Here is a 26,109-nt window from a genome sequence, read left to right as displayed (position 1 = left end):
CGCGTGCCGCAGGGTGTTTAACCTAAGCCACCCTTTCCACACGCTGCTTTCACCCGGGCACAGAGGCAGCCCAAACCCGCCTACAACACGCGCGGGGAAGCATTCCCGCGGCCGCCCCGGCACACGAAAGCTCTACACAGGCCCCCTTCGTCAAGGTCGCGGCGGGAGCGACCAGGTGTTCCAAGTCCTCCTACACCGCCCCCCGCGCACCGCCCCGACCGCCCGTCCAGGCGTCCCGCGGGCACGCCCCTCCCCAGCGCCATTGGCTGCCGCTGCGCCGCCGGGGGGCGGCCGCGCCGCCGATTGGCCCAGCTCGCCGTCCGTCAGCATAAGCCCGGCTCCTGTCACAACAGCGCGGGGCTGTGGCCGTACTTCCTGCGCGCTCTCCGCGTCCCCCGCCCCGCTCCTCTGGCACCGCGGGTCCCGCGCGGGCACCTTCCGCCCCGGGGTCGGACATGGCTGCTCCGGGGAAAGTTGGCGCTGCAGCCGCCGTGCCGTGAGAGGAGCGCCGCGGGACGCCGTCCGTTCCTCCGTCCGTGTGACTCGCCCGCCCTCTCAGCGCCCCGGAGAAGTTGACACCGTGCGGCGGGGCGATGGCAGAGGCTGCTGGCGGCAGAGAGCAGCCGGCGGCGGGCCGTGCCCCTCCCGAAGCCGCTTACCGTGCCGAAGAGGAGTCCGAGCCGGCATCGCTGGACGCCGGGGGCAGGAGGCGGGAGCGCCGGAGCGGCGTTTCTGCCGTGGGTACCGCGGAGCGCTTCCCCGGCGGCAGCCTGGGGCCAGCGGCAGCGTCCGACCCCGACGCCTGCCTGCTGGAGGCGGCCAAGGCCACCCCGCGGAGGAGCAGCATCATCAAGGTAAGGGTGTGCCGCGCCGCCGGGAAGTTCGCGCGGGTCCCGCCGCCGGGTTACCCAGGCAGAAGCCTCCCTTCGGTGCGGCCCTGCCCGTGGGAGGGGGCCGGGGTGGGCAGAGGGGTGGCGGGACCCCTCCAGGGTCTCTCCGCGCAGGTGAAGCGGCCGCTCCGCCTGCGGCGAGCAAGGACGGCGGGGCCGCGGCGCCGCCTCACCGGAGTGCCCGGGCAAGGTGCGTGCCCGGAGCGAGCGGCTCTGCGGGCTCCGGGATGGGGAACTGCTCCTGCCGCCATCCAGAGGGGTCGGGGTCCCCCCGCGCTCGTGCGTCACCTGTGGGGCAGCTTCTCACCGAGTTGTAAAGTTTTTGTGTAGCAGCTCGTGTCTGTTCTTATTTAATATTTGTGAAGTACCTGGAAGGCAGAATAAATAGCTTCTACAGCGCTGGCTGTAGTAGCTCTTGAGCAGCAAAATATGCAGTGTCACAAATTAACAGAAGGTGTGTTTGGAGACGGACTGTAGTACAGGTTGTTGCGGAGCAGCACCGGGTGTTTAGCACCTTTAACGGGAAATTAACAGATCGGGCGTGACCTTAAAGCCTCCGCCTTTCTTATTGTCTGGGAAGGAAAATGGTTTTATGATTATGTAGATTCTTCTTTTTTTCCGGTGTAATTTTTTTTAATAAACTGTGGTTTTGAATTAAATGGCATCTCCTTGCAAGTATGTAAGCTTAATCGCTAGTTTCTGGGGAACCGATGAATGAAATCTCCTGGGCGATCTTAATTTACCATATGGTCACACGTGATCCTCTTGTTAGTGATTTGCACTTGGAAGGCATCGGGAGAACAGCGGAAAATAAGACTTCTCATCTGTAAATGTGTGAAGGCACAGGGTAGAGCTCTACCTTAATGCTGGAAGCTCAGGACGCATGCTTAGCTCTTGCAGCTTAATATGTCCATTCAAAGGAAGAACAGATACACAAAATACTTGGTTTTTTTTATTTTAAAGCTTTAAACGTTCAGAGGAGACCGAGGTAGTTAAATGCAAAAGAGCCTCGAAGGTCCTTTGTAAGTTTCATGTTGAAATATTATCCCATTAAGTCCAGCAAAGCGTTAAGGGTGGTTTTAGTTTTGTAAAGACATCCACTGGATGTGATGGGAATGCTTCCAGTCTGAAGTTGCATAAATGTATAAATGCTTTACTAAATGAAGACCAAAGTTCTGTAACTGTACTGCTATGGAGATGATATTTTCTCTTAGAACTCTGTGATGGTTTCAGAAATTGAAAATACACAGTCTTGAATTTCAGTTTAAAATATATCATCATTTTTACAGACTATACCAGTTCTGTATGGTAGGTGTGTTTTAATGTCATAAATAGTGTATAATTGTTAATGAAATGACCAAGAAGCATTTTCACTACTGGTTGATAGCTTGATATTGCTAATTTAGCACATCTGATAATGATCAGCAGATTAGCACATAATGATAATGATCACTGTTCTAACTGGAGAAGTTTCTTAAGGCACATCCCAGGATGGTGTTTGTAAGGAGAAAGATTCCTGACAGAGGTAAGAAAGAATTAATGTTCTTATACAAGGAACATTATACACGGAGCTCATCTGAAATACTGAGTAAACTCAGTTTCCTGTGCTTAGGGATGGTGCATTCAAACTGGAGCAGATGCATAGAAAGATATCTAGGATGGGATGATAAGGTATCTGGATTGAATACTGTATGAGGGGGGAAAACAGATTTTCTGCACAATAGCAAAGGACTCCTATGTGTAGATCCAGTCTGGAAACTAGAAAGTTACTCTGGGCCCTGTAAGGGTTTGGAATGGTCTTGTGATAGGAATGGAATGAAAAATACCGTTGTTAATCTTAAATTTAGTTGTTAAATGGATGGATTAATTTCGATAACATGGTTGTGTCTCATAGCAGGTGTCTGAACTTGAGAATTCACAGGCTGCGCATCTCTAAGGCGCGGTGTTGGAACCCCATAGAGAGCATTGCGTTTCTTTTCTCTCAAGGTTGTTTCAGTGGTATATAAAAGTGTTTTGAATTGCAGTTTTCCATTGGAATTATACTAGGAAATACTATTAACTTTGGGTAGAAATTAAACAATGTATTTATCTGCATTTTCAGGAATTTCTAATGTATTAGGACATATTCATCAGGTGTTGAATTCAAATTTTAGTTGGAATTAAGATAAAACCCTCCAACTTTACATTTTTTTTCTTTTTTCAGGACTTCAACATACAGGCTTTCTCCTCAAGCATTGTGTTTTACAGGGAAATGAATTTTCGAATTATTTATTGTATTTATTTTACTTCAAAATATCCATATGTTCATATAAATCTATAGTCAAAATAGTATTCTATTGCTTCCTTTAAGCTGATCTTATCTGCTGAAAAATATGACTTAAGAAAGTAAAGGAAGTTGCACATAAGGATAAGCTCTTACTCTGCAGGAGTTAAACACTCTTGCTCTATTTTTCCATTTCTCTCCCAGCTATTTAAAGTTGTACTTTAAACATGAGTAGTCTTGCCCAATTAAGCAAAAAGTTAAAATTCTGTAAATTTAGATGGTCAAAGTACACTTCTAACAGCATTTTTCCCCCAGCTGTCTTTTGGAACTCTGGAAGTCTCAAGGTTAGCATCTGAGAGTTCAGTTCCAGTGGAAGTCAGACTTGCTTACATTGGAGTGTTCTGGCAGCCACACTGTAACTGTGAAGTACAAAGGCTGAACAGGGACTTGCTTTAAAAACCTTCCCTGCAGCAAATTCCACTTGGCATATATTGCAAGTAAAATATGAACCCTTCTCAATTATCTTCAGTGCATTCATGTGCTCTATATTTGGTTTCAGAAACAAGAGAACTCATTTATATAAAAAGAACAAAGTATAGCCAGAAAATTGTTATTCCCATTTTGGTTTGCTGATGTTCACAGCTTTGTAGATTGAGGTAAATGTAAAATAAGATTAATGAGAAGTAGTTGTAGCTGTTCTTGTGCACTAGGTTGTTTCACTGATGTGCATTATTTGTTTTGGGGTTTTGGTTTTTTTTTTTTTTGTTTTTTTGTTTTTTTTTTTTGTTTTTTTGTTTTGGTTTGGTTTTTTTTAGGTTTTGTGTTTTGGTTTTGTGTTTTTTTTTCTAATGCAAGGAAGAGGTAAATGGTCTTACTCCAGAACTGGAACAAGAAAGGGAGTTTGCCATGAGGAACTGGAAACCAGCAGACAAGAATACTTGGAGATAAAACTAGAGAAAGTTCTAAAGAGATCATAGAACTTGACCTGTTTTCTAGGAAGCCTAAAGATGGAGTATGTGTTGACTAAATTATTTGCCAAGTTTTTTTTTTTTTTTGGTTTTTTTTTTTTTTTTTTTTTTTTTTTTTGTGTTGTTTTTGCTTGTGAATAATCCAGGCCCAGTTTTTTGCAAATAGAATAATAATTGCAACCACTTTTAGGCCAGGAGAGCAGAAGACAGTGCTTGGAGACCTGGATTTCTGCTTTCTTTTCATGTAGTGCTTTTCAAGCCTTCCTGTGTGGGGGGCTCTAAACAGAGTAAATAGATGTTGTTTTCCTTCTGGTATGTTCCTTCTGCCATTGCCATGTATGAGCACTTTAATAAATGAGTAGGAAGGCTGTGTAATTTGTTATGTAATGCTACTGAAATACTTTGCAGCTTTCTACCAAAGCATTTCTCTGTCTATTCTTATCAGGCATCTCTCTCTGCTTTGTTTGCTTGCAAGACAAACTTTTGGGATCATGTGCTTGTTTTCTTCCTGGATCTTTGTTTTAAGATACCGTAGCAGATAACGCAGCAGACTGTGCCCATGAAATGAACTTGAAGTAGAAGCTGCAGACTCTAACTCTGAGAATTTAATTGCAGTCACAGAAGAGCTGTGAGACCTTTGACTGAAGGTCTTCCAAAGGCTGTTTGCTTGCTTCATGTAGGGATTTCTTTTCCTTTAAAAGCCAGTTGAATTGTCCTTGCTCATAGTGCACTATTAGCCTAAGAACTGCAAGTTTTAAGGTTTTGCAATATCATTAATCAGTGGAGGCATATCAAGATAGCCAGCTGTCTTATTTCAAGACTTGTATTTATGCTTGTGACATTCTCAGCTTTAAAAAAAACTTCTGCAATGAAGGCAATGAGGCTTAATTTCTTTCAGTTTGTCCTGATGTGTGGTGACAGAGTATAAGTATTTCAAATAAATGCCATGTCTGTCTATGCAATGTAACTATTTAAAACTGTTCTCAAAAGACAGTTTTTCAGGACTGCAATGATTCTCTAGAAGCTTTTATGTTTTATGTGAAGCTTTTTTGTCGTGTAAGCTTGCATTTAGGAACTTGCTGCTTAATAATCTAAAACAATGACTATGTAAGATTCATTAAAGCTGATTAACTAGTTAGTCCAGTGCTGATTTTATAATGAATGCATTCTTTGACATATATGTATCAGAGGAGAAAAGGAGAATATGTAAATTGAGATTACATTAAATAAGATGGTAGAGCCTAAAAATGTATTTAGAAGGGCAATATTGACATGTCTAGCCATGCAAAGACTGCTACAAAATGGGAAATTCACCAGATAGATCTGGAAAAAGGTAACCAGTGGGTGATATTTTTATGTATGTAAATTCCCAAACATTGTGGGAAACAGGGAACTAGTATTTGCTCACTTTCACAGAATGTGAAGTCAGGGGGAAAAAAACAGTGATAGTTCTTTAACAGCAGGTTGGAAATAAATGACAATATTTCCTGATGCAGCCTGTGAGTAAATCACGCACTTTACAGCCCCAGAAATTTGTGCAGTCAGACACGTAAATGGGTTTGAGCAGGTTTGAAATGACAGATTGATGAAGAGAACTTCAGACTGCACCAAGAGCATCTGGCTTTGAAAGTTCCTGAACTACAAGTGGTTGAACTCTGGGAAGCTGCAGCAAACAGTGGACTACTTTGTACTTCCTTGCTTCTTATGTGTCTCCCCAAGCATGTTGTTGTCTTGGGATACCAGCCTAGGTTGATCTTTATCTAACCCAGTACCTGTTTGTTACAAAAACTTAAATGAATTGTTAAGAGACCCAGGAAACTGGTTTCCATTATTGCTAGTATAAAATTTCCTTAGAAATTAATGAATCTTCTTTATTAATTTAGTTATTTAGAATTAATGTTTGCCTGCTTTACAGAAGAAAAGTGGTTTGAGATATTTTTTTGGATTGCTGTGGCATAGCTGTTTATATTTTCATAACACTGCACCTCTATTCCATACACTACTGTTTTTCTTTAAACATCTATTCGAGATGCTTAATTTTGGACAGAACAAATGCTGATTATAGACCTGCTTTTGTCAGATGAGTTACATCCAGTAATTGGTATCAGCGAAGATGGGCAGTTTTTCTTTGAACTGTTGCATTTATCACTGAGATACATTCTCATGGGGGGCAGTAGGCATTTCAGACTGGGGTTTAACTTTAATCTCTTTCCTCTTTGTTCTTAAAGCAACATCAGTAGAACCAGTATAGCTGTGCCTAAGTTGGTAACACTGTAGTGAGAGAGATTTAGATCTTGTGGAATTTTTTGTGTCAAGCTATCAATAATAATTATCATAGCAATGGAAGCCACTATATATAAAATTATTCAGGTGGAAGATTTGGGCATGTGGGTCTTGGGAGGCTGTCCTAAAGGCTTATCTGGCTAAAAGTTAATGGGTGCCTTTACACTGACTGGGTATAAACTTTACTACGTGAAAAATTTTAAACCCAAACAACCTACATCCAGGCCAAACTGCTTCCTTTGAAGTTTATAGCAAAAATGTCTGCTAACTATTCTAGTAGTAGTCCATATTTCTTGTCCTTTGGTTCCACCTGGCTCATAATCTAACACATGACTAGTGATCTCAGTAAACATGTGGATACAGATGGATAAAGCCTTGTGTTTGGGGTGTTTTTCCATACCAGTTCATAGGGGTCAAGGTGATTTGAGTGTCTTGCACTGGAATTACTGAAAGGTGACCTTTCTGTAGGATAACAGCAGTCCTGTGGTCTGCAAACACAAGTTCTGGCAGGTTTTTTCAGGATGTTGTTTGATAAGTTTTCTAGGTAAGAGGTAGGAGCTGTTTAGGTTGGGAATAAGAGATAAGTTTGTGATACTTGTTCATTTGTTTTTAAATTATGTCCGTAAAGACTTCTGTGCAGAAGTAGATAAATGCTGATTAAAAATAATATTCTGGTGAAGTAATGGGGCTGGTGGACACAGCAGTGGCAGAGAAGGAAAGCTTTATATTGCTTTCCAAATATGTTAAGCAGCTGTTAATAAAACTGAGTTTTTGTATCTATGTAGAGATGCAAATGCTGTTTCTCATGCTAATATTTTATTCATTTTGTAGTTCCACTGAGATCATTGCCATCTGTAACAAAATGGTTTTAATTTTCTCTGTTCTTCCTACAGTAGATGTGAAAATGCAGGCAGTTACTGTAGAACCAATAATACATCTGCTGTGGTGAACCATTTAGCTGGTCGTTCTTGTAAACTTAATCAACGTATTTGATTGGTAGGTGTAATTTATGGTAATACTGGGTGATTTTTCTAAGATATGAGGAAGGATTATTAATATTACTTTTAATAACACATGTATTCTAGCTGTTTTTTTTTTTTAGCTAATATGACTTGAAGGTTTTGACATGCATGATAATTCAGGAGCTACTCACACTTGATTAAAAAAAACACAAGTGCTACAAATGGCTAAATGCCTTTACTGAATGCTTACAAGTTCTGAGGACTCATAAAGATCTTTGTATAGGTTTGGAAATGTATTTACAATCAAAGCCTTGTTCTTAAATCTTACTGTATCATAAATATTCTGGGGTTTGAAGCCTCCTTATGTAGAATCCTGTTTTCTGGAAGAGTCTTATTCTGAAGTTTGCAGTTTTAAGTGATTCTTAACCTCCTTCCTGAAATGTGTTCAACTTTCTGTGATTATTGTCATTTCTTCATTATCAATATCTTCAGTCAGGGTTCACTGTTTAGTGTGTATTTTTTAAGTTGAAAGTCTCTGACAATTAAGACTTTGTACAGGCCTTAACTGAAATGAACTGGAATCACACTGGGGTGAAATATTCCTTCTCTTCCAGAGCTGCTTACATCAATTATATTAGCCTTGGGATTATTATTTGAGGCAGCATGCATCAGGTAATGTTATTGTGGCATGCCAGTTTAAAGGTGTATCTCAATCTAAAATGTAACCAGCACCAAAGTATTTATGTACTGAGGGGATTTTAAAAAATATATTCTACCTATGAATGTGTACTGAGTGGCCTGCTCAGGGGAGTACTGACACACCGTGTTTTAGATAATTCCAGCTGAAACAGCTACAGAAAACATTCATTAGAGTCATATTGGATTTTCCCCGGAGGCTCTCCATCCTGCTGGATCCTGGTTGTCCTTCAGGTTGATCTGTGTTATGCTGCTTTGGTACTTCTTGAAGGGGTAAAAGGAGCATGTGCTGCCCAGTTCCTTGTTCAGAGATTTGTTCAAAGTGGAAATGTGTTTGAATACTTCAGAGTTGCCATATATTAACTTGTATGGGTGTAAATGGCTGTAGAAGACTCAGAGTGGTCAGTAATTAGGGTTCAAATCATCATTGTTCACTGGATGGTTGTTTTGGTGTAGCTATAGGTGGACACAGGCTGTTTTTAATTGATTAAGTGGGTTTGATGGATTGCTAATTTGTTTTGATTGTAGGCTATGAAGATTTTTAATGCTGTTTCATTCTTTCAGATAGTTTGGAGGGTAAATATAACAAAAAAGGGTGTTCTTTAAGTAAAATGCAGGGGTATGAGATGCCTGCTGCTCATGGAAATGTGTCCATATCCATCTTGCTTTTGTGTATACTGGGGGACTTTTCTCCATTTTGTGTTGATGGATCTCCTATAGAGTGTGTCTGCTTAACAACCAAACCAGAAGAGCAAGCAACCAGACAAAAACTTCTTCCAGGAGTATTGATGAAGAAGATTACATGAATTTAAGAGATTCTGTTGGCTCCTACTGCAGTCAATGCATTTTGAGGAGTAGGTGTGCTTTGGAGACTGCCTGAGAATGACAGCTGCAGCAGGCTTGCAAGAAAAAGCCAGGAAGTAAATAGCAATAAGAGGTAAAACTCCTTGATCAGAAGTCAGATGCTAGTGCTTGAGTACACCACGAAAAAGCCACAGGACAGAGCAGGGTGAGAGCATGTCTAGAAGCTCAAGTGAAATTCAGAAAATTGGATTATATGTAATCAGAGTGCTGCTGAGAGCATGGAGCAGGCAAGGCTGAAATAAAAACCTGGGAGGTTGGGCACTGGAGTCAGGAGTCAGCTAAAGGTGCCACTAGCAGGACAGGGGTGAGATAAAGGACCAGGACTTGAGGAAGAATTTTGAGAGTACAATCATGCGTTCGTAGATGCAGCTCTGAGCTCCACTGCAGGGAGAGTCCCACAGGAAAACAACAGTTTGTTGCTTGAGCTGGGTTGCTCTGGTTTTGTGGTCTTCTGGGCATGCCCTGTGCTAGAGGTGTGTAGGTGTTTAAGGGCACTGGCTGCTGAATGATGTTGGGTTTGGGGAACCCGGAAGAGGGCACAAGGTGGCTGCCAGAAGCCAGAGGTTTTTTTGCCACAAACATTTATGTAGCTCTGGTTGAGAGACCAACGGGAGGATACTTGAGGGCTGCCTTGGTCCTGTTCTTGTCAGCTTGGTGGTGATTCCTTACATCTCCTCTTTGTAAGTGAAGATTGCTGCCTGTTTGGACATTGCCTATTAAGCTTTCCATACCCCTGTGGCATTTAGGCAAGCTTACAATTGAATTTTAATATCACAGTGATGTTTTAGTTTTGTTTTCATTGTTGGGATTATTTTTTGAGAAAATATATGATCTTGGTGATTTTGTCAGTTCTAGCCTACTGCATAGAAGAATGAGAAGAATAATTTTTACTTAATGTTGATTTTTCTCTCAGGATGCAAAATACATGATGGGCAACACTTATCGTAAATGCAGATGAGTTCTGGGTTCCTGCATTTAATTTTTTTATAAGCTGTAGTCTTGCTTGGAAGACCTATGTGAATTTTATTGTTGTTGTTCTTTTAATTTGATTTTATAACAACTTCCATGAATATCTGATTAGAAGTTGTATTTGCTCACCTAGAGCAAATGCTGAACTCTTTGAGCAAGAGCTATCAAGAGAAAGCACCATGAAGGGATTACTGTAAGATCCTCTTTTTCTGAATGAGATTACATAGGGGGTTATTGCATGTATTTAGCAAATGTTATAGTTTAATATAAGTACTATGGTCTACTGGAGTATGATACACCTCCAAGCTACCTCATGTAAATACTGTAATAAATTTTCTGGGCACTGGCTGAAAAATAGATGTTGGAATTCATGCAACATAAGAAAGACTTTCTGCAAACATTTTGTGTTCAGTGGTAGATGGAGCCCAGTGCCCCAGACTGCCTGTAAGCTACACAGCCTTCATTGGGAATGGAGCCTTTATTTGCTGGAGCCTGCCTTGCTCCATGGGTGACATCCAGGCCTTGGCGTGGGGGTAAGGACAGGTTTGTCGTGGGACATACATATGGATGTATCCTGAAGGAATGCTTGTCTCCCAGTGTTACGTAAAATCGGTTGTATTTGTCTATGATTTGGAAATGCAAGTTAGGATATTCATGTAGCTTGTGAATTTCTTCCTCAGTGTTATGATTCACAGTGGCAGTTGCTCCCTAAAGCAATGCAGATTTTCAGTATAAACATAGTTTCTGCAGTCTGAAATCAGTGGCAATTTTCCCATTGCTATCAATGGAGGAGGGATTGGATTGAACACAAATAGCCAATCACTAAACCCTGTTATTTTACCTCACGATTTTCTTTTTCAGACTCTTAAAATGTGGTTAATTATGTTATGCTGATTCTAGTTGGAGCTACACAAGGTTTGTTTGGCAAAACTGTATTACTTTAAATATCAGCGCTAATACTGCTGAAGAATGAATTTTGGGAGATTATTTCTAGATAAGTTCTTAAGCACAAAAAAGACTAAGTTGTTATTAGAACGGAGAAAAAAAATAGATTACTTAACTCACAGCAAATACATTTGTTTGCTTGGCAGTGCTGCTGTGGCATCTGTGTGCTGAATGCAGGTTTACAATTCTGTTCACATTCAATACTTCTTTTAGCTACATCCTTATGGATTAAAGAGAAGTAGTCTCATACATGGTACTGAGATACACTGCTTTGGTGGGCAGGGCTAGTGCTTAGAAGTGAGCATTTTCAATGGACTGATCCAAATCTCCATTTGATCTTAAGATCAAATTGAAGCCTGTTTGTAGCCTTCAGAACATTTTCCTGGTACCCTTGGTTGCCAGAGGAGTGTTCCCTGCAGCAGCACCTTCTGACTTTGAAGACTTTTTTTTTTAATTTTAATGATTATAACTACTTAAATTATTTCACATTCTCATGCTGAGTATAGATTACACAGACCAGTCCAAGGACTGTGATATTTTCCTGCAGAAGAAGCTGGGTTGCAGCAGTAGATGGGGGAGGATAAGTAAATTGTGTGGCTTGGGAGAGTGAAATGTGACTGAGTTAAGCATCGTGCTTTGCCTAGCTTCAGGAGCTCGGCTGGGAAGGGCATGGGTGTGGGGAGCAAGTAAAGCTTAAGTGATAGGAAAAAAGGTTATTTTAATGAGATGAGGTTAACATCCTTATTTGCATTGGTCAGCGTAAAGACTGTAACGATGTCCCCGTGTGCTGTGAAATGCTGACATACAAGCAGTTGTGATAAAATCTTGTGACTTTGCCCAAAGAGCTCACCTTTCTGAGGGCTAATGGCCAGTATCATGTTTAGATGTGAGCTGGGGCTGGATGGATGATCCTGTTTACTAAGAAGAGATGAGACTGAGAGGAACAGGGAGCATGTGAAATAGGGCAGTGCAGAGCACAGAGCTGAGATGTTGGGAAAGCACCTTGTACCTGCTTGTGGCAGTGCCTGTGATGTCTGGGGAAGAGAGCAATTTTGTTCCTTTTGAAATTATCAAGATTTAAATTCTGATAAAAAACCCTGGAGTTTAAGAGTACACTCTTATCCTGTATAGCAGTACCTTGCCTTCCCACTATAGAGGGCCACACGTTTTTCTTAGTTTACTTAAGAAAATTGGCGTAAAGCTGGTGCCTGGCTTCCATGTAGCCCTGCTCTGCAAAGAGGAAACTGTATCTCACTTCAGACTAGCTTTTAGCTTCTGCAGTGGTACACAGCTCTCAGCTTGAATAAACAGCTAGCTATATCCTACTGCAAGTGCATTTGGCATAGTTTTTAGAAATTTGAGGACTTGAAAGGAACAGTGTGGGCACAATGTTCTGTTCACCAGGAGAAGAAATATCAGCTTTCTAACCTAAGAAGGTTGCAGCATTTTCTGTCTGCTTTGAACAGTTGTGAGGCAAAATACGTGACCCTGCTGAAATCCACCATTGCTGGGGTATAATCTAGAACTTTATATCTCATTTGAAATACCATTTAGTTTGTTTATTTATCTGTACACCTACTCAAGGGTTGCAGAATGTCTCTAGCTTGTGTTGTGGCATATTGCAGCCAGGAGCACATATTGCACAGTTCTCCAAATACTACTCAAGGAAAACACTGAAGTGTTTGTGTCTGGATACGTGTATGTTCTAAAGAACATAGTTCCCACTTGCTCAGTTTATTATCTTCCCCTTCATCTTTGTATATAAGTATAATATATACTTTGCATGCTAGTAGAAATTCACAGAACATGTTAAATTGACTTTTTATGCAGAAAATTTTGCAGTACTGCATAATTTTAGCAGTGGGAAATTAGGCATTTTTTTCCTTGCATGAATCGAAGAACTGAATGTGGTAGTTATTGGAAGATACCACTTCTTTTCAAAAGGAAGAAAAGGACATTTAAATTCAGTATTGCAGCAGAAGTATATGAATAAGAAGGTCAAGTATGGTTTACACTACTAAAAAGCTTGCATGTGTTGGAAATATTTCTTTCTGTCTCCTGCTCTTTTTGGTATACTGTAAATACAAGTTGGAATGGTTTATTTGAAAGGGTTTTTTTTTTTAAATTGTGTATGGACAAATCTCAAATTTTGAACTGATGGTCATCAGGAGGTAGCTGAAACTAAAGCTGGTACTAGAGTGCCTAGGTAGTGATTTGCATTAGGTCTTAATCTAAAAAAGCTTCTGTGTGGATAAAGGCCATGCACCTGTTTCTTTTAAGACGGAGATGAAAATAAGAATGAGAACAACCAGAGAATGAAGAAGACCAAACATTGCATCCATAGACTGATGTGTGTGCTGCAAAACTGGTGTGCTTACCTACAGCCTGAGCTGGTGTTTTCTGCAAAAAGCTGCTGTAGGAGGAAGAGAGGTACAGATTGAGGACACAGAGCACTCCTCTTGCCAACAGAATTGCTTGAACAAAGGTGTTGCAGGCCAGAGGTTCTAATGTGTGTTCTCCTGGCCTGCTACACCAAAGTAGGCTTTGATCTGTATGATTTAGGTAGAAAAGACAGATTGGGAGCCTTTGACAAAGAGCTTGATATTCCCAGTGGATGTTACTGTTGTGAGTGCTCAATAGTGGCAGTTAGAAATGAATGCCATCTTTCAGGGTAGGACCAATGAATGCCCCCAGCAGAAAAATAGCAGCTACTTGCAGTTTGGGTAGGGAAAATTGTTCTCTGATCTTCCTGACTGTCTATATAAAAGGTCAGCTATACAGCTGAATTAATAAAACAGTTTGTTGTTTTTCTTTTGTGGTGGTGGTTGTTTTTCTTTATGGTTTGTGTTTGGTTTTGGGTTGGTTTTTTTTTTTGGGGGGGGGGCTGGTTGTTACACCTGCCTGTATTTTAGTGGCTGTTCAAAATGACTTTTCTCTTAATGAAATTTGTATATTTCTAATTAGAATCTGATACCTGAATCCATGGGGAACATTTTGGTATAACCTTGTATTGCCCCTTTGGATTTATTATGATCCAATCAAGTAATTAATAGATGACTGCAAATATGAAATGAAAATTTATGAAAGAGTGATGTTGTAGAAAAGATGCAAACATGCTGTGTGTTGGATAACTTGATATCATCAGTTGCTTCTCAGGTGACTTGGCTACCCATTAACCTACACCAGATTTTGTTGAGGTACAAATCTTGAAGATTTCCTTCCTCTTTCATGTTTTTGAAAATACCATGGGTTTTGTATTCCATTTGGTTTGGTGCTCTTTTTTTTTCTGTTTTGGTTGGTTGTGGGTTTGGTTTTCTTTTTTTTTAGTTCAAAATTTTATTTTTACTGTTTTACCATTGCATATATGATATGTGTTTTGGTTGCTATATAGAAGATTTTCCTACATCAGGAAGGTGTTTGGGATACCTGTCATGCTTAAATGTATGGGTTGTGGCAGTTAAATTTCAATTATAATTTTAGATCCCTTTAAAAAAAGTCTGGAGAGGCTAACTTCAGGAGCATTCAAGACTCAAGACATCTGGTAGGTATTTAGTATCTTTCTGGAAAGACCTGAGATGGCTGGACACATAACAGCTGTTAAATGAGCTTCTAAAGGCGTCAGATGAGCCACTAAGAAACAAAGAATGCCAGGCTTCTCTCTTTTCTGTGATGATTTAGTGCTCAATAGCAGTAAAATAATCCAGGCAATGCATCAGGGAGAATTGCTGCTTTTCTCAAGTGGTTCTTTAACTTTCAAGATAAGCTTCATGGTGTTTCCAGTGATAATAATGATTAATGCTTCCTTTGCTATTGACTGCTCTGGGGTTTGTTTCTTGGTGGTTTAGATACTACAGGAGAAGTTTAGCCTTGTCTCTCCCAGCAGGTCACTTCCAGCCATGCCTAACTGCTTAATTAATTGAGTCATTACGATAATGGATTTGTAGTTGGTTTTACAAATCTGAGCGCCTTCTTCCCTGAGGACACCACTGTACTTTCTTCTGAGAGGTGTGAAAAGCAAGAAGAAAAGTATAACTGCACATAGGAGCATTTGGAGACTTGGAAGAGAACAGCTCAGGACATTATTTCATGCTCCTGCTCACTTCAAAGTATATTCTGTGTTGTGAAATGGTTACTTTTAAGGGCAAGACTGCTTGGCCAGAGCTTGCATAATGTTAGCAGCAGGACCTTTCTCATGTAATCCCGTATAAATAATCTGCTGGAGAAATCGTTGCTTGTATTAATTACTGTATGGATAGAGCCAAAACACAGGGATGTTCAGGATGGTGTTGGAGTATCTATGACTGCCAAAATATGGGGAGATATAGGATAGCATGGAAGTATGTATTCTTACAGACAAGAAATGCTTGTGATGGACCTACAAAATCCTTCCCTTGGACTGGGGCAGAGAAGGGGGGAAAATGTTTCATGAATCCAGTTAATTTTTTTTAGTAACATTTCTCCTGTAATTTTTTTTTTCTGTAAGCAAGAGCAGTTCATGTGTGAAAGCTTTATCCTGGCTAGCTGTATTTTGTTTGTCCTGTGAAGCCAGTGCCTGGTGTTGAAAGTCAGGAGCACAGGAGCCTTGCATGTCTGAGTGTGTCTGGCAGCTTGAGGGAATAGGCTAGATGTGTGGAGCAGGGGAGCAGTGCAGAATGCTTGCAGTGTAGAGCTAATGTGGCCTTGGGTAGAGGCTGCTTGCCATTTTTAAATAGCTGCTTTACCTCGTTTATGGCCAAATACCTTTCCAGTTTCCTGTGGGTTTTTTTTTTTTCCCAATCTTATCTTGCCACTTAAAAATATAACATTTTATTTAACTGCAAAGCAAATGGTCATCAGTTAATGGTGAAGATCATTAATTACATTGTCAAGTTAAAAACTGTGTATCTGCAATATTTTTTCCACATAATCATGGTGTTTGCCCTATATGTTGGATTTAAATGTATTCTGCTTTGAAACAATTTGTAATGTGATCAGTTTTCAAAATGTCTGGAAAAGCCACAGTGATGGCACTCAACCTCTGAATACTTGCTCAGATTTGGTTTTTTTTTTTTTGCCCCCACTCACTCTCCACCATAGCCATGTTACTGTCAACTCAAAATCTGCTCCTTGATTTTGGTCTGTGGCCTTGCCTGTACTGGAAGACAATTTGACTAAAGATGTAAAAACTACACAAAGAAGTCCAGATTATCAGAAAAAGAATTATTTCATTCACTGTCATTGTGATTCCCTCCTTAGTGTGGGTTCTACTCTGAGACATGTTTTGGTACGATGCATTTATCTAGTAACTCTTGTATCTGTGCTGTCCCTGAGCTGATCAAAGCTAAGTATTGACCCAGTTTTTGCAGTGTGTTTGGGGTTCTGTCCAAGATCACCTTGCAGCACCTTTGAAACAGTAGGGTTTGCCAAGACTTGCAGGAGTGTTGCACTATGATGCCAGCACTGAACTCCCAAGAAAGACAATATCACATTGTCAGCGGACTTGTTGAATCCCAGTAAATTCTGGGTATTTTTTTTCTCACGCTTTTAAAAACATTTACTGTATTTAACAAAAGTGAGACCCTTCCAGTGTCCCAAGACTTCAGAATGCGGAATAAGTTAGATAGTTTTTGCTTGAAAACTAATTTTGGATTATGTAGGAGTTACTCTTTTTATTTCTTTTAACTCCACAATAGTGTTGAAAGCTTTTATTTTTGTTGCCATGATAACATAGTGGTGAGTCTTTAGTTCATGCGTTACAGTTTCAGAGATGAAAACCCCATCCTTCATGTGTGTTTGAGATTGATGGTAAGAGAAAGAAAGGCTGTGCAGCACAGTAAAAGGTGGTTTGTTTTTTTAAATAACTTCTTCCCCAAAAGCAGTATGTCCACAATGCTGATTAAAAAGAGTATTCTAGAGAGAAAAATGAGAAAGAACAGCAAAGAGATTATTTTATTGAACATGAGATGAGGCTTTGTGATTACTCTTTAGAAGGATGAAACTTTTAAACCACTATATGAGAACAGAAGTTAATTTACTTCTTCACTGGGCTTTGAGGATGTCAGATAGCTCTTTTGTGTTTGCTATCAGTGAGGTTAAAGAGGACACAATGTCTCTTTTGCTGGGCTGTTTGCTGTAGCCCCAGCCTGCGCAGCCAGTCTCCCTGCTGATCACAGCTGTACAGGTGGGAAAGCCAGTGTTTCCTTTGGAACAGATTTTGCTGAAGTAGGCACCTTTGTCTCAAATATGACAAACACTGCTTTGTATGACAAGTTTTTAGGTACTCTTCCTGTAGCAGTTGGCTTTAAATCTTAGTATATTTATGTCATGTTCTCTTTCTGCAAGTTGTTCTTCCTTTTTGCATAGGAGGGTGGAGGTTGTGTACATTACTCTCCCAAGCAACGTGAAAAGCTGAAGATTCTTGGAGGCTGCTCCTACTTAGTATTCAGCATTCACCTTTTGTTGGAATGTGTCCTGAAGCTATTTAAGCTTCATATTTTTCCAGACTGATGGAGTCTCTTTAGCCCCAGAATTTTTCTTTTCAGTGCAATAATGACACTCTCTTGGCATCATTGTTCTCTACCATTTTTCTGAATTTTTCAATGCTCGAGGCAATTTCACTGTGGTATTTGATTGCTCCCTTGGAGACTGTGTGTTCTCACCAGGCTGGATACTTTCCCTTTGGACTTGCTCTCCCCTCCTGGAGCTGCTATGGTGGTGTGATAATTCAGGCAGGTCATAAATAACTCTTGACAGAGGTGTTGCTATAAACTAAATTTCTTAGTTGTTTGGGTATCCTTCAGTCAGAGAACAAATCCTTGATTGCCATTTCCTGAAATCAAGACCTCCTGCTGCCTTGTAGGGAATCAGAACTGTCTGTTGTTTCATTCTTTCCTGCTCTTCCCTGTAGAGTTATCTCAAAGATGAATTCTGTTGTCTTCCTGCGTGGCCTTGGGAATTTGCCAGCACTGTTAAAACTCCATTATTTTGGAAAGAAGCCCCCAAATGTTGTTATATTTTATGAGTCCTATCATTTCTAAGTTTTTACTATGAAGAAAAATACTACCTTGAAAATATTTTCAGAATGAAATTATCCATACTTCAGTGGATAAAGAAAATAAGTGAAGGATGCAAATAGTATTATGCTAATCAGTTTCATAGGAAAAAATGGCAAGAGCTGCAGAAATGGAACAGCATAGTGAGTTACTTTAAGCATGTTTTTGGGAAGGGATAAAATAATCTCAACCTGCAGTTTTTAGGAGGGGAAGTAAACTTTCCTAAGACGTTTATTTTGGATACAAACTGAAAGGGATTTCAGAATGACTGTTTCTGTAGCCAAGCAAAACTAGAGGTTGCTGTTACCAGAAGTGAGCAGTTATTATTGTATTTAAAATTGGTATAATTCTGCTTTATTTTTCAAATATGTCTTGCTTGATAAGGTTACAACCATGTGAACGGAAATCTGTCTACAAAATATCTGCCTCTGCTGCTTTTGCAAAATACTTTGACATATGTGTTTCTATAGAAAAGGTGGATTGCTTTGTCAAAACATTTTAGACTTTCAGGGTGGTGTAACCTCCTTCTCCCACAAGAAAGACCACCAGGAGAAATATGCTTGGTGTTAGGCACCAAATAGCTGTGATTCTGGATACTGCATGTTACGTATTGGACATAAATGTATATATATCTATATAGCCAGAATATACAGATTCTGAACTGATAGCATGCTTATTCTTCAAAGATTCTTTATCCAGGAGAGGGTCTGCTCAACCGGAAAACCTTTATTTAATGGGTTGTCAAACCTAAATAAGATCTTATTGAAAAATCAGCTCATTAAAAAGTGTAATTGTAGAGTATATGAAAAGCACTGGGAAGAATCTGCATTACTGTAGCCATGTCTAGAAGGTATACTTTAGTGTGATGTGGCTATTAGTGACAATTGAAAATTCTGCAACCAAGTCTGGTTTTTCTTCCTTATGCTTGTTCTTCTGAATGTTTTTGCATATAAAAGCTCTAAGTTTTTTTTTCCAAAGATAGAGAAATATCAACTAAAACCACTCCCTCCACAGAAAAGGCTCTCCAAGATTATTCTAGTAATGACACAGAACTAGTAAAGATACAAATAGAATTCTCAGTTCTTTCTTCCTTTGAAGAGACTAATGGAGTTATGAGCTTTAGAATATATAAAAAACTGTTTGAACTGTTACTTTGATTTGAGTGACAAAGGTGTAACTATGGTGCTTCTTATGAAAATGTTTTCATAACTAACTTCCTATTACTAATTTTTGCCACCAGAATGTTATTTAAGGCAATGAAATTCTCAGGTCCTATCTGCAATTTCTGGTAAACAACTGATTTATTTTTTTTTAAATAAGTGGCTATTACAGCTATTCAGGTAATCTGGGATGTGTTTTCTGAAGGAACTGGTTTCTTGTTTCTAAATACCATGCTTAGTTTGTGTGCAGAAAAGCTCTGCCAAGATGCATATTGCAATATATTCTAAGCAGTATTTTCTTGCCAAGGCCCAGTTGCTACCGCTGGTTGTGACCATCCTTTTGAAGTTGCTGCCAGTGCTGCCAGGGAGGTGGAATTTCTAACTTCTGGCAGAGTCCCTGCAGCTCCCTGTTTGGGTGTGGAGAGTGTCTGGAAAGCTCTGTTGGTGCTCTCCTTCCTGCAGTGGGATCGGCAGCCCTGCTCAGCCGGAGGGGATGTGCTCGGGAGTTAAGGGCTTGTGAGGAGCAGCCTCCAGGCTCTCACGGGTAGGGAATTGCAGTTGGAAGCAAAGAAGGCTGCAGAGGCTGAGGATGTTGCTGTGCAGCTGAGGGGATGTGGGACAAGGCATATAGAACATTATTCTGCCTCTAATTTTCAGAGGACGTTTGTTCAGAAGTGTCATTTCTTATCTTTCTCATGTTAATTTATTTTGCGGTGGTTTATAATGACCATCCCAATGCCTTGATTTTCTCCTCACAGGAGTTGCTATGTTTGGCCTTGCCATGGAGTTCATGTACTGAAGTGTCCTTTTGCTCACTGTTGCTCCAGATGCTTTGTTTTATGATAGCTATTTTCTGATGATCCAAGCTTTGTAATGGTTGAATCTGTAAATATTTTTATTTCATCTTTGTTAAGCAACATTACTCTAGAGCATGTTATGACAGTCCTTCAGTTCCAAATAAAGGAAGCTAACATGCTTTCCTGTTTTTTCCCTAGGGAGCTACAAAGTTTTGGATGTCAAATGTAGTTCCTACATTAAAGCAACATGGTAAACCAATGCACTAAGATGAACAGAATGTGATGGTTTAGAACAAACACCCTCTTGGATTAGTTTACTGGTAATTTTTTGTCCTATAGAAGCTATTGGGTCAAAATAGGTCTAGATGCAATTAATTTAGATGTAATATAACTCTTACGCAGTTATGATTTGGGAAAGATGCTTTTTAGCTTATTATTTCATATTATTATTCATAATATTTAGCATATTATTTCATAGATATTTCAAAGATCCAGTTAACTGAAAACATGAAGAAAATGTTTTCTTTCTTGGACTATCTCCTAATTATAAATGGAAACTGATTGTTTCCTTTTTTTTTAGTTCTGCTTTTAGAGAGGTGGATGAGGCCAACTTTTCTTGTGCTCGGTGGGACCTTTGTCTAAATACTGTCTTGGTGATTGTTCCAAGGCCTAGAAAGGTTTCAAAGCTGACGGATGAATTATTATTTCCTCTTCCTGTCTTCATTTTTTCAATTTTGTTATGAAAGTAGGAAGCAGAGAACTGCAGGCTTGGGTGTAAATTGAATACTTCAGGGTTTTCCTGGATTTTTTTTTTTTATACTAATATGTTCTTATTTAGCAAAACCTTGGGTGTTGGCTGTTAATCCAAGGAAGATCTTTAAATGATTACTTAGGCCTTGTGAAAGTGTTTTTACAAAACGTTTATCTATGTTGATCAAGATGAATTAGAGATTATGTTTAAAGGATAAGTTTTTCTGGCATCAGTGAGTGATAACTGCTGCTGTGCTGAAGCAACCTCAGGAAGCTTTGCTGCTCAAACTGCTGCATGTACTCATTGTGATATGCTTCTGATTGACTTCAGGTCTCCTCAGCAACCTCTCGATAATGATAAAGCTGACAGCTTTACAAATGTGTGAAAAAAAATAGTCCAGGCTAGCCAAGTCTTCATTGCTTTGGCAGATGACTGTAGGACCTACTGTAGTAGCAGTGTCTCCCCTTGGAAAGAAAACAAAGCTTGGGCTATTAAATTGTGTTGCTCTTGCATAAGTTTCTATAAAAGTAAATTTCAAAGATTAATTTGTACTCGACAAACCTTTTTGCGGCAAGAACTATGTTAGAAAAAGGAGATGATACAATTCTCCCAAATGATACTGCTGTGCTGAAAAATTCAGATTCAGAATTTGTCAATTGCTGTGCATCAGAGTTGAAGAAAACATGAAAACATGAAGAAAACACCGAGACAGAAGTGTTAGTCTAAATACTCAAGTAATTCATAAGTATTTTTATTCCTGTCCTAGCAATTTTTGTGATGTTAGCAGAGGCTTAGTATGTTCTGCTGGACTAGAGTACTTGGAGAAATGAGAGGCTTATCTCTTGGATTATTCATTTTAATCATGGCAATGGACTTGTAAAGCACCACTTATGTATGCCTGGCTCTGTTCTTTGCCCTCTGCGTCAACCAGACGACCTCCCATTGAATTTGTGATGTAAATTGCTACAAAAGCAGACTAAGCCAGATACTGCCTTTTTTAATCCACTGCACAGCTGTAGATGGGACTTCACAGATAATAGTGGAGGCATTTTTTAAAATAAGACTGAGATGGGGCATTGAAACAATTTGCCCACATGCACACTAAATGCTCACTTCTAGGTTGCTTACTTCTTAAGTGTCTTTGGGCAGTTTTACTGACAATTCTAGTGTTGCATTAGAAACACCTGGTAAGCCTATGGTTCACCAGTGATGGTCAATGTTAAAAAAAGAATCTTCTCAATGTCCTGGTGAATGTTTGAAGTAGATACATCTTTGCAGTCTTCACGCTCAGCATTTGAATACAAATCTGTTCTTGAGTGCCGCATCTTCTGTTAATGTGTGCAAAAAATCCTGGTTTAGATATGTCCTCTTTGTAAACTCTTGTGTCACTTACTATTTCTAGAAGCTCTGATGTTTGTCATGAGCAGCAGCTAAATCTATAGATTCAGTAAAATCGCTTTGTTGCTCATCCATAGGGTGTTCCCTGTGATCTAAAGCCTTTGTATATATAGTTAAGGAGCAAAAGGACCCCCAGCTTTGTTTGCAGTTCCTTTCAGACGCAGGAAGAAAGCAGAGAGGAGTAAAGTTTTCTATCTGTCCACACCGAGAATGATAAATTTATGAAACAAGCATAAACATTTATGTTGTAATGCCAATGTAATTATTACAGTTTGACTTGATGGTCTTTTTCAACCTAAATGATTCTGGTTCTACTTAGACTTCTCTTTCTGACATTCATTTTCTGAGTTGGCAATTTTCTTAATTGGTAAAAAAAGTCATTGTGTGTGGACAATGTTCAGAGAATGCCATGTAAAGTATAAAAATATATGCATTTTCTCACCACTTTATAATCATAATCTTGCATTTATTTGGCCTGTTTTTTTAGAATTAAGAAGTGAATTACATGCTCTAGTCCAAACTGATTTGAGTGAGTTAATTCTGTCAGGATAAACTCCACAACACTATGTGAATTTAGCTACTTGTAGCTCATACTCAGCAGTAAAGCTGTTCTTACAGATGTGTTGACTATTTGAGATGTGCAATAAGTAAAGAAAGGATGTGAGACTGATTTACCTAACACAGATATTAATTTAAAACTCACTCTATATAGATTTAAAAACAAGCAGTTGCATTTGCATACCCCTTTTCTGATATCAACATGAACAAGGGATTTAGCAGAAGCTAGAAGGATGAAATGTTGTATGATCTAAAAGTGTCTTTGACATGATGTGAGTCAAGACTTTGCTTGGAACATGTCTATTGTAATCCCACGTGTAGCAGATCACCTCTTTATGACTCTTCACACATTTAAAGTCCAGTGCCTTGGGGGGAGAGTGAATGAGTGTTAAGAGCACAGACTGCATCAGCAACATCAATAATTAGAGTTTACTGGTACTCTGGGTATACAGACTGCACAAGTACCTTTTGCCCAGCTCCAGGGTGTACTTGGGCTTCTCACTCTTCTGCTGAACAAAAAGACAAGCAAAATATGTTGAGTGTCTCTTGGGATGGGACTTGTGTAGGGGTGTGTGTCATCCTTAAAATTTTAATGAGGTTTTTTTAACAGATAGAAGTAACGTTTTCTTTACAAATAAAAATAAATGGTTGCTTCAGTCTTTGCTGTTTTCCAGTGTCCTAAATGGCCTTAGGCAGCTTGGGAGAGAAATTTAGGCTTATGCAAAGTTACTTGGGTCTTTCAAAAAAAACCTTCTAAATTGGTTTCACTGTGTACTCTGGAGCCTACAGACAACTGTTAAGCTCACAATTTAGCATTGCATTTGAAAAATTCAGGGTCAGTTGTGGTAAGGGAGTGTAACTTTGGAGCTGTGTGGGCAACAACATGGTTTTGTGAAGAAGTGGCATAGCTTTTAGGAATAAGCAGCAAGGTAGACTTTGAATTATAGAAAATCTATTGGGGACTGAACTATTTGATTTCTCTCCATACCAAGTGCTGTTGCATGTCTTTGTCCAATATTTATACGAACAGGACAAAAAGGATGAAGTACTGCAAGAGGAGCAGTTTCACAGCTTATGAGGAAATGGAGTGCTAGGCAGATGGCAATGTTTCCACAAAGTTAGAATACTTTTCATTCTCAGATCAGGAGGTTCGTCACATACAGAAGTTGTACCTGGGTTCATGCTTCAGCTGATCCTTGACCTGCAATTTTTTAGGTCACTGACTGGTATAGATCTGGAAACCTGAATGGGAAACCACCATAACAGATGCTCTTCTAATAGGGATGTTGCGAAATAATTGGAGAAAATTATTCTAATTAAGTTATTAAAGTATAATAGTGGGATAATTGTGAACTAGAGTTTAGAATAAGGTGTCAGCAAACAGGATTTGGAGATCCCTCTCCATTTGTGAGCATTGCTGATGTAAACTGATTAATATGTAAAACTTATGGTTCAGTGCTATCAGGGAGAGAGCTCCTAAAAACTGCCAGAGTTCTTAGCAAACTCAAGGTTTCACATATGTTGTACAGCTAGGGAGGAATGCACATAAAACTCTTAATTTAACTCTTAATGGAACTTAACTCTTAATGGAATACCCAGTTAATCCTAATAGTTCTGTTCCTCAGGCTGTCCTCCAGCCTTACCAGCAGAGAAGTGAATCATCCTTGTCTCTTGATGGGTAGAGAGGAAAACATGCTGTCAGTGAAAAAAAATTGTGGCTTTTCTTTCTGTTACCCTCCAACTTGGTGTGTAGTGCTCTGAAAGAAAAGTCAGTGAAGCAGAAGACTCCCCAAAGAGAGCTGTGTCTACAAGTAAGAAAAACCCTAGGGTTTGCTCATGCAGTTTTTGTCACCCTCTGTTCCTTTTGCTGGGCTTTGCAGTTCAGGAGGGGGTCCTGCTGCTCTCCTAATGCAGTACTTCTGCCCCAGTACATACTTGATCTAGAACAAGACCTGAAGGACTGACTATAGTATAGATAATGAGTAACTCTGTCTGCTCCATGTACATTTTCAAATACACCACTTCTGCAGCAGTATTTGGATAGGCACAAAGAGAGGCTGTGTTTTTAACAGTGTAAATGCAAGTGGGTTAACAGTTTTTGCAGTTATTGAAACTTTAAGTCTGCAATCAATTATTTAATATTTAGTCACATTTTTTATCACATTTCTGAAGCAAAATTAGACAATTAGATTTAGAGTTTGTACAGTATATCCCTCTCTATGACAAGCTTGCAGCATTCCACTTTCCCATTCAGCTAATAAGTAATGGGTTTTGATGGTGTGCAATGTATCATTAGGGGTTTTCTCCTGCTTTACTGTCAATGTAGTGATGTATTCTGAGCTTGGATCAGTGAGTTTTCTTACTTTTCATTAAATGTTGCTTTACTGCTAGTTACAATTCTAACTTTTGAGAACCTGGTTTTTATGCTGTCCCTCTGGTTCTGTCAGTACAGGTGGTGCACAGATGAGAGCAGTCTCCTTACAGCTGCATCCCGGAGTGTCAATGAGCTGTGTCTTTATCTGCCTCTGAGATGAAAGGAGTTCATTGGCTGCTGTGCCAGCCTGAGCCTCCCGAGGTTTGGTTGAAGCAAATGCCTACCATGTTGGATTTCTGCAGGGGTTCTGCTGCAGTGGGTGTGCTTCTATTGTTGTAGGTAGATTTTTATGGTTTGCAGATGCAGGACGAGACTGCAGCGGGCACCCTTAACTGCTCCAGTGCTGTGTGGTCTTGTGGGAAGCCTGCTGAGGTGGGCACGAGGCTGGCAAGGGTACAGTTTGGTGAACTCCCCTGCTGTGGTTGTTTGCTGGGGACCTTATGCCATGTGCTGCCCTCCTTTTTGCATATCTCCTGCTCACTTGGGTATGGATATTTTCTCACATTTGACCCTTTTCTCTCTGATTAAACTACTTGATGCATATTGCTGAAGTAGCCAGGACTAGGGTTGGGTTAGACTGTGCCATGGCAGGGGGCAGAGAGGATTGGGCTTTCATTGATGCTGTCATTCCTTCTGGGGCTATGGCAAGTGATTTTTCATCTGTCTATTACAAGGAGCCCTTCTTTGGATTCTTCATGTTAAAATGAAGCTATCTTGAGACTAGAATTTTCATTAATTCTGTTGCATTTACAGGATATCCCAAAGGTTAAATAACTGGAGTGATGGAATGTGGTTGTTCCAACATAGTGCTGTGCTTTAATGAGGAGTCAGAAGGATATTGCTATAATAGAGGCTACAGTTGTGATTAAGAGCCTACAGAAACCTCTTTAATTACACTGTCAGCAGTCTGCTGCTGTTGTTGGATGATTGCTTAGTGCAGGCTGCATAGTGAAGGAAAGATGGTAGGGGGTTGCTTCTTATTTATCTTTAGTCCATCCAGCCAAAAAAACCTTTTACCATTTTTTAGGTCTGAAAGTAAATGTAGCTGCAATGGATTTCATACAAAGGCCTTTTCTGTCATTATGACTTTGTGTAATATTTTCTTTTACATGTGTATGTACAGACTGTTTCATTGAACAGCATGGTAAGAGTTTGGATATCAAAATTTATAGTACAAATTCAATACGTTTTGGGAAGCTG

General features: G+C 39.8%; 1 protein-coding gene across 2 annotated transcripts in view; it reads left to right on the top strand.

Annotated features, from left to right (window-relative positions):
* The first annotated feature begins 354 nt into the window (after nt 1-354).
* PLCL1 (phospholipase C like 1 (inactive)) overlaps nt 355-26,109 on the top strand; it is a 211,634-nt gene continuing 185,879 nt past the window's right edge. For both annotated transcript variants that reach the window (XM_021555432.3, XM_021555431.3), the window contains exon 1: nt 355-854. In XM_021555432.3, coding sequence (XP_021411107.1) covers nt 594-854 — 261 coding nt within the window. In that variant the 5' untranslated portion in view covers nt 355-593. The remainder of the gene's footprint in view (nt 855-26,109) is intronic.

This window comes from Lonchura striata, chromosome 8 (assembly GCF_046129695.1).
Source record: "Lonchura striata isolate bLonStr1 chromosome 8, bLonStr1.mat, whole genome shotgun sequence".
Lineage (NCBI taxonomy): Eukaryota > Metazoa > Chordata > Aves > Passeriformes > Estrildidae > Lonchura > Lonchura striata.
The sequence above is the reverse complement of the archived record's forward strand: the minus strand, read 5'-3'. Positions and strand labels throughout refer to the sequence as shown.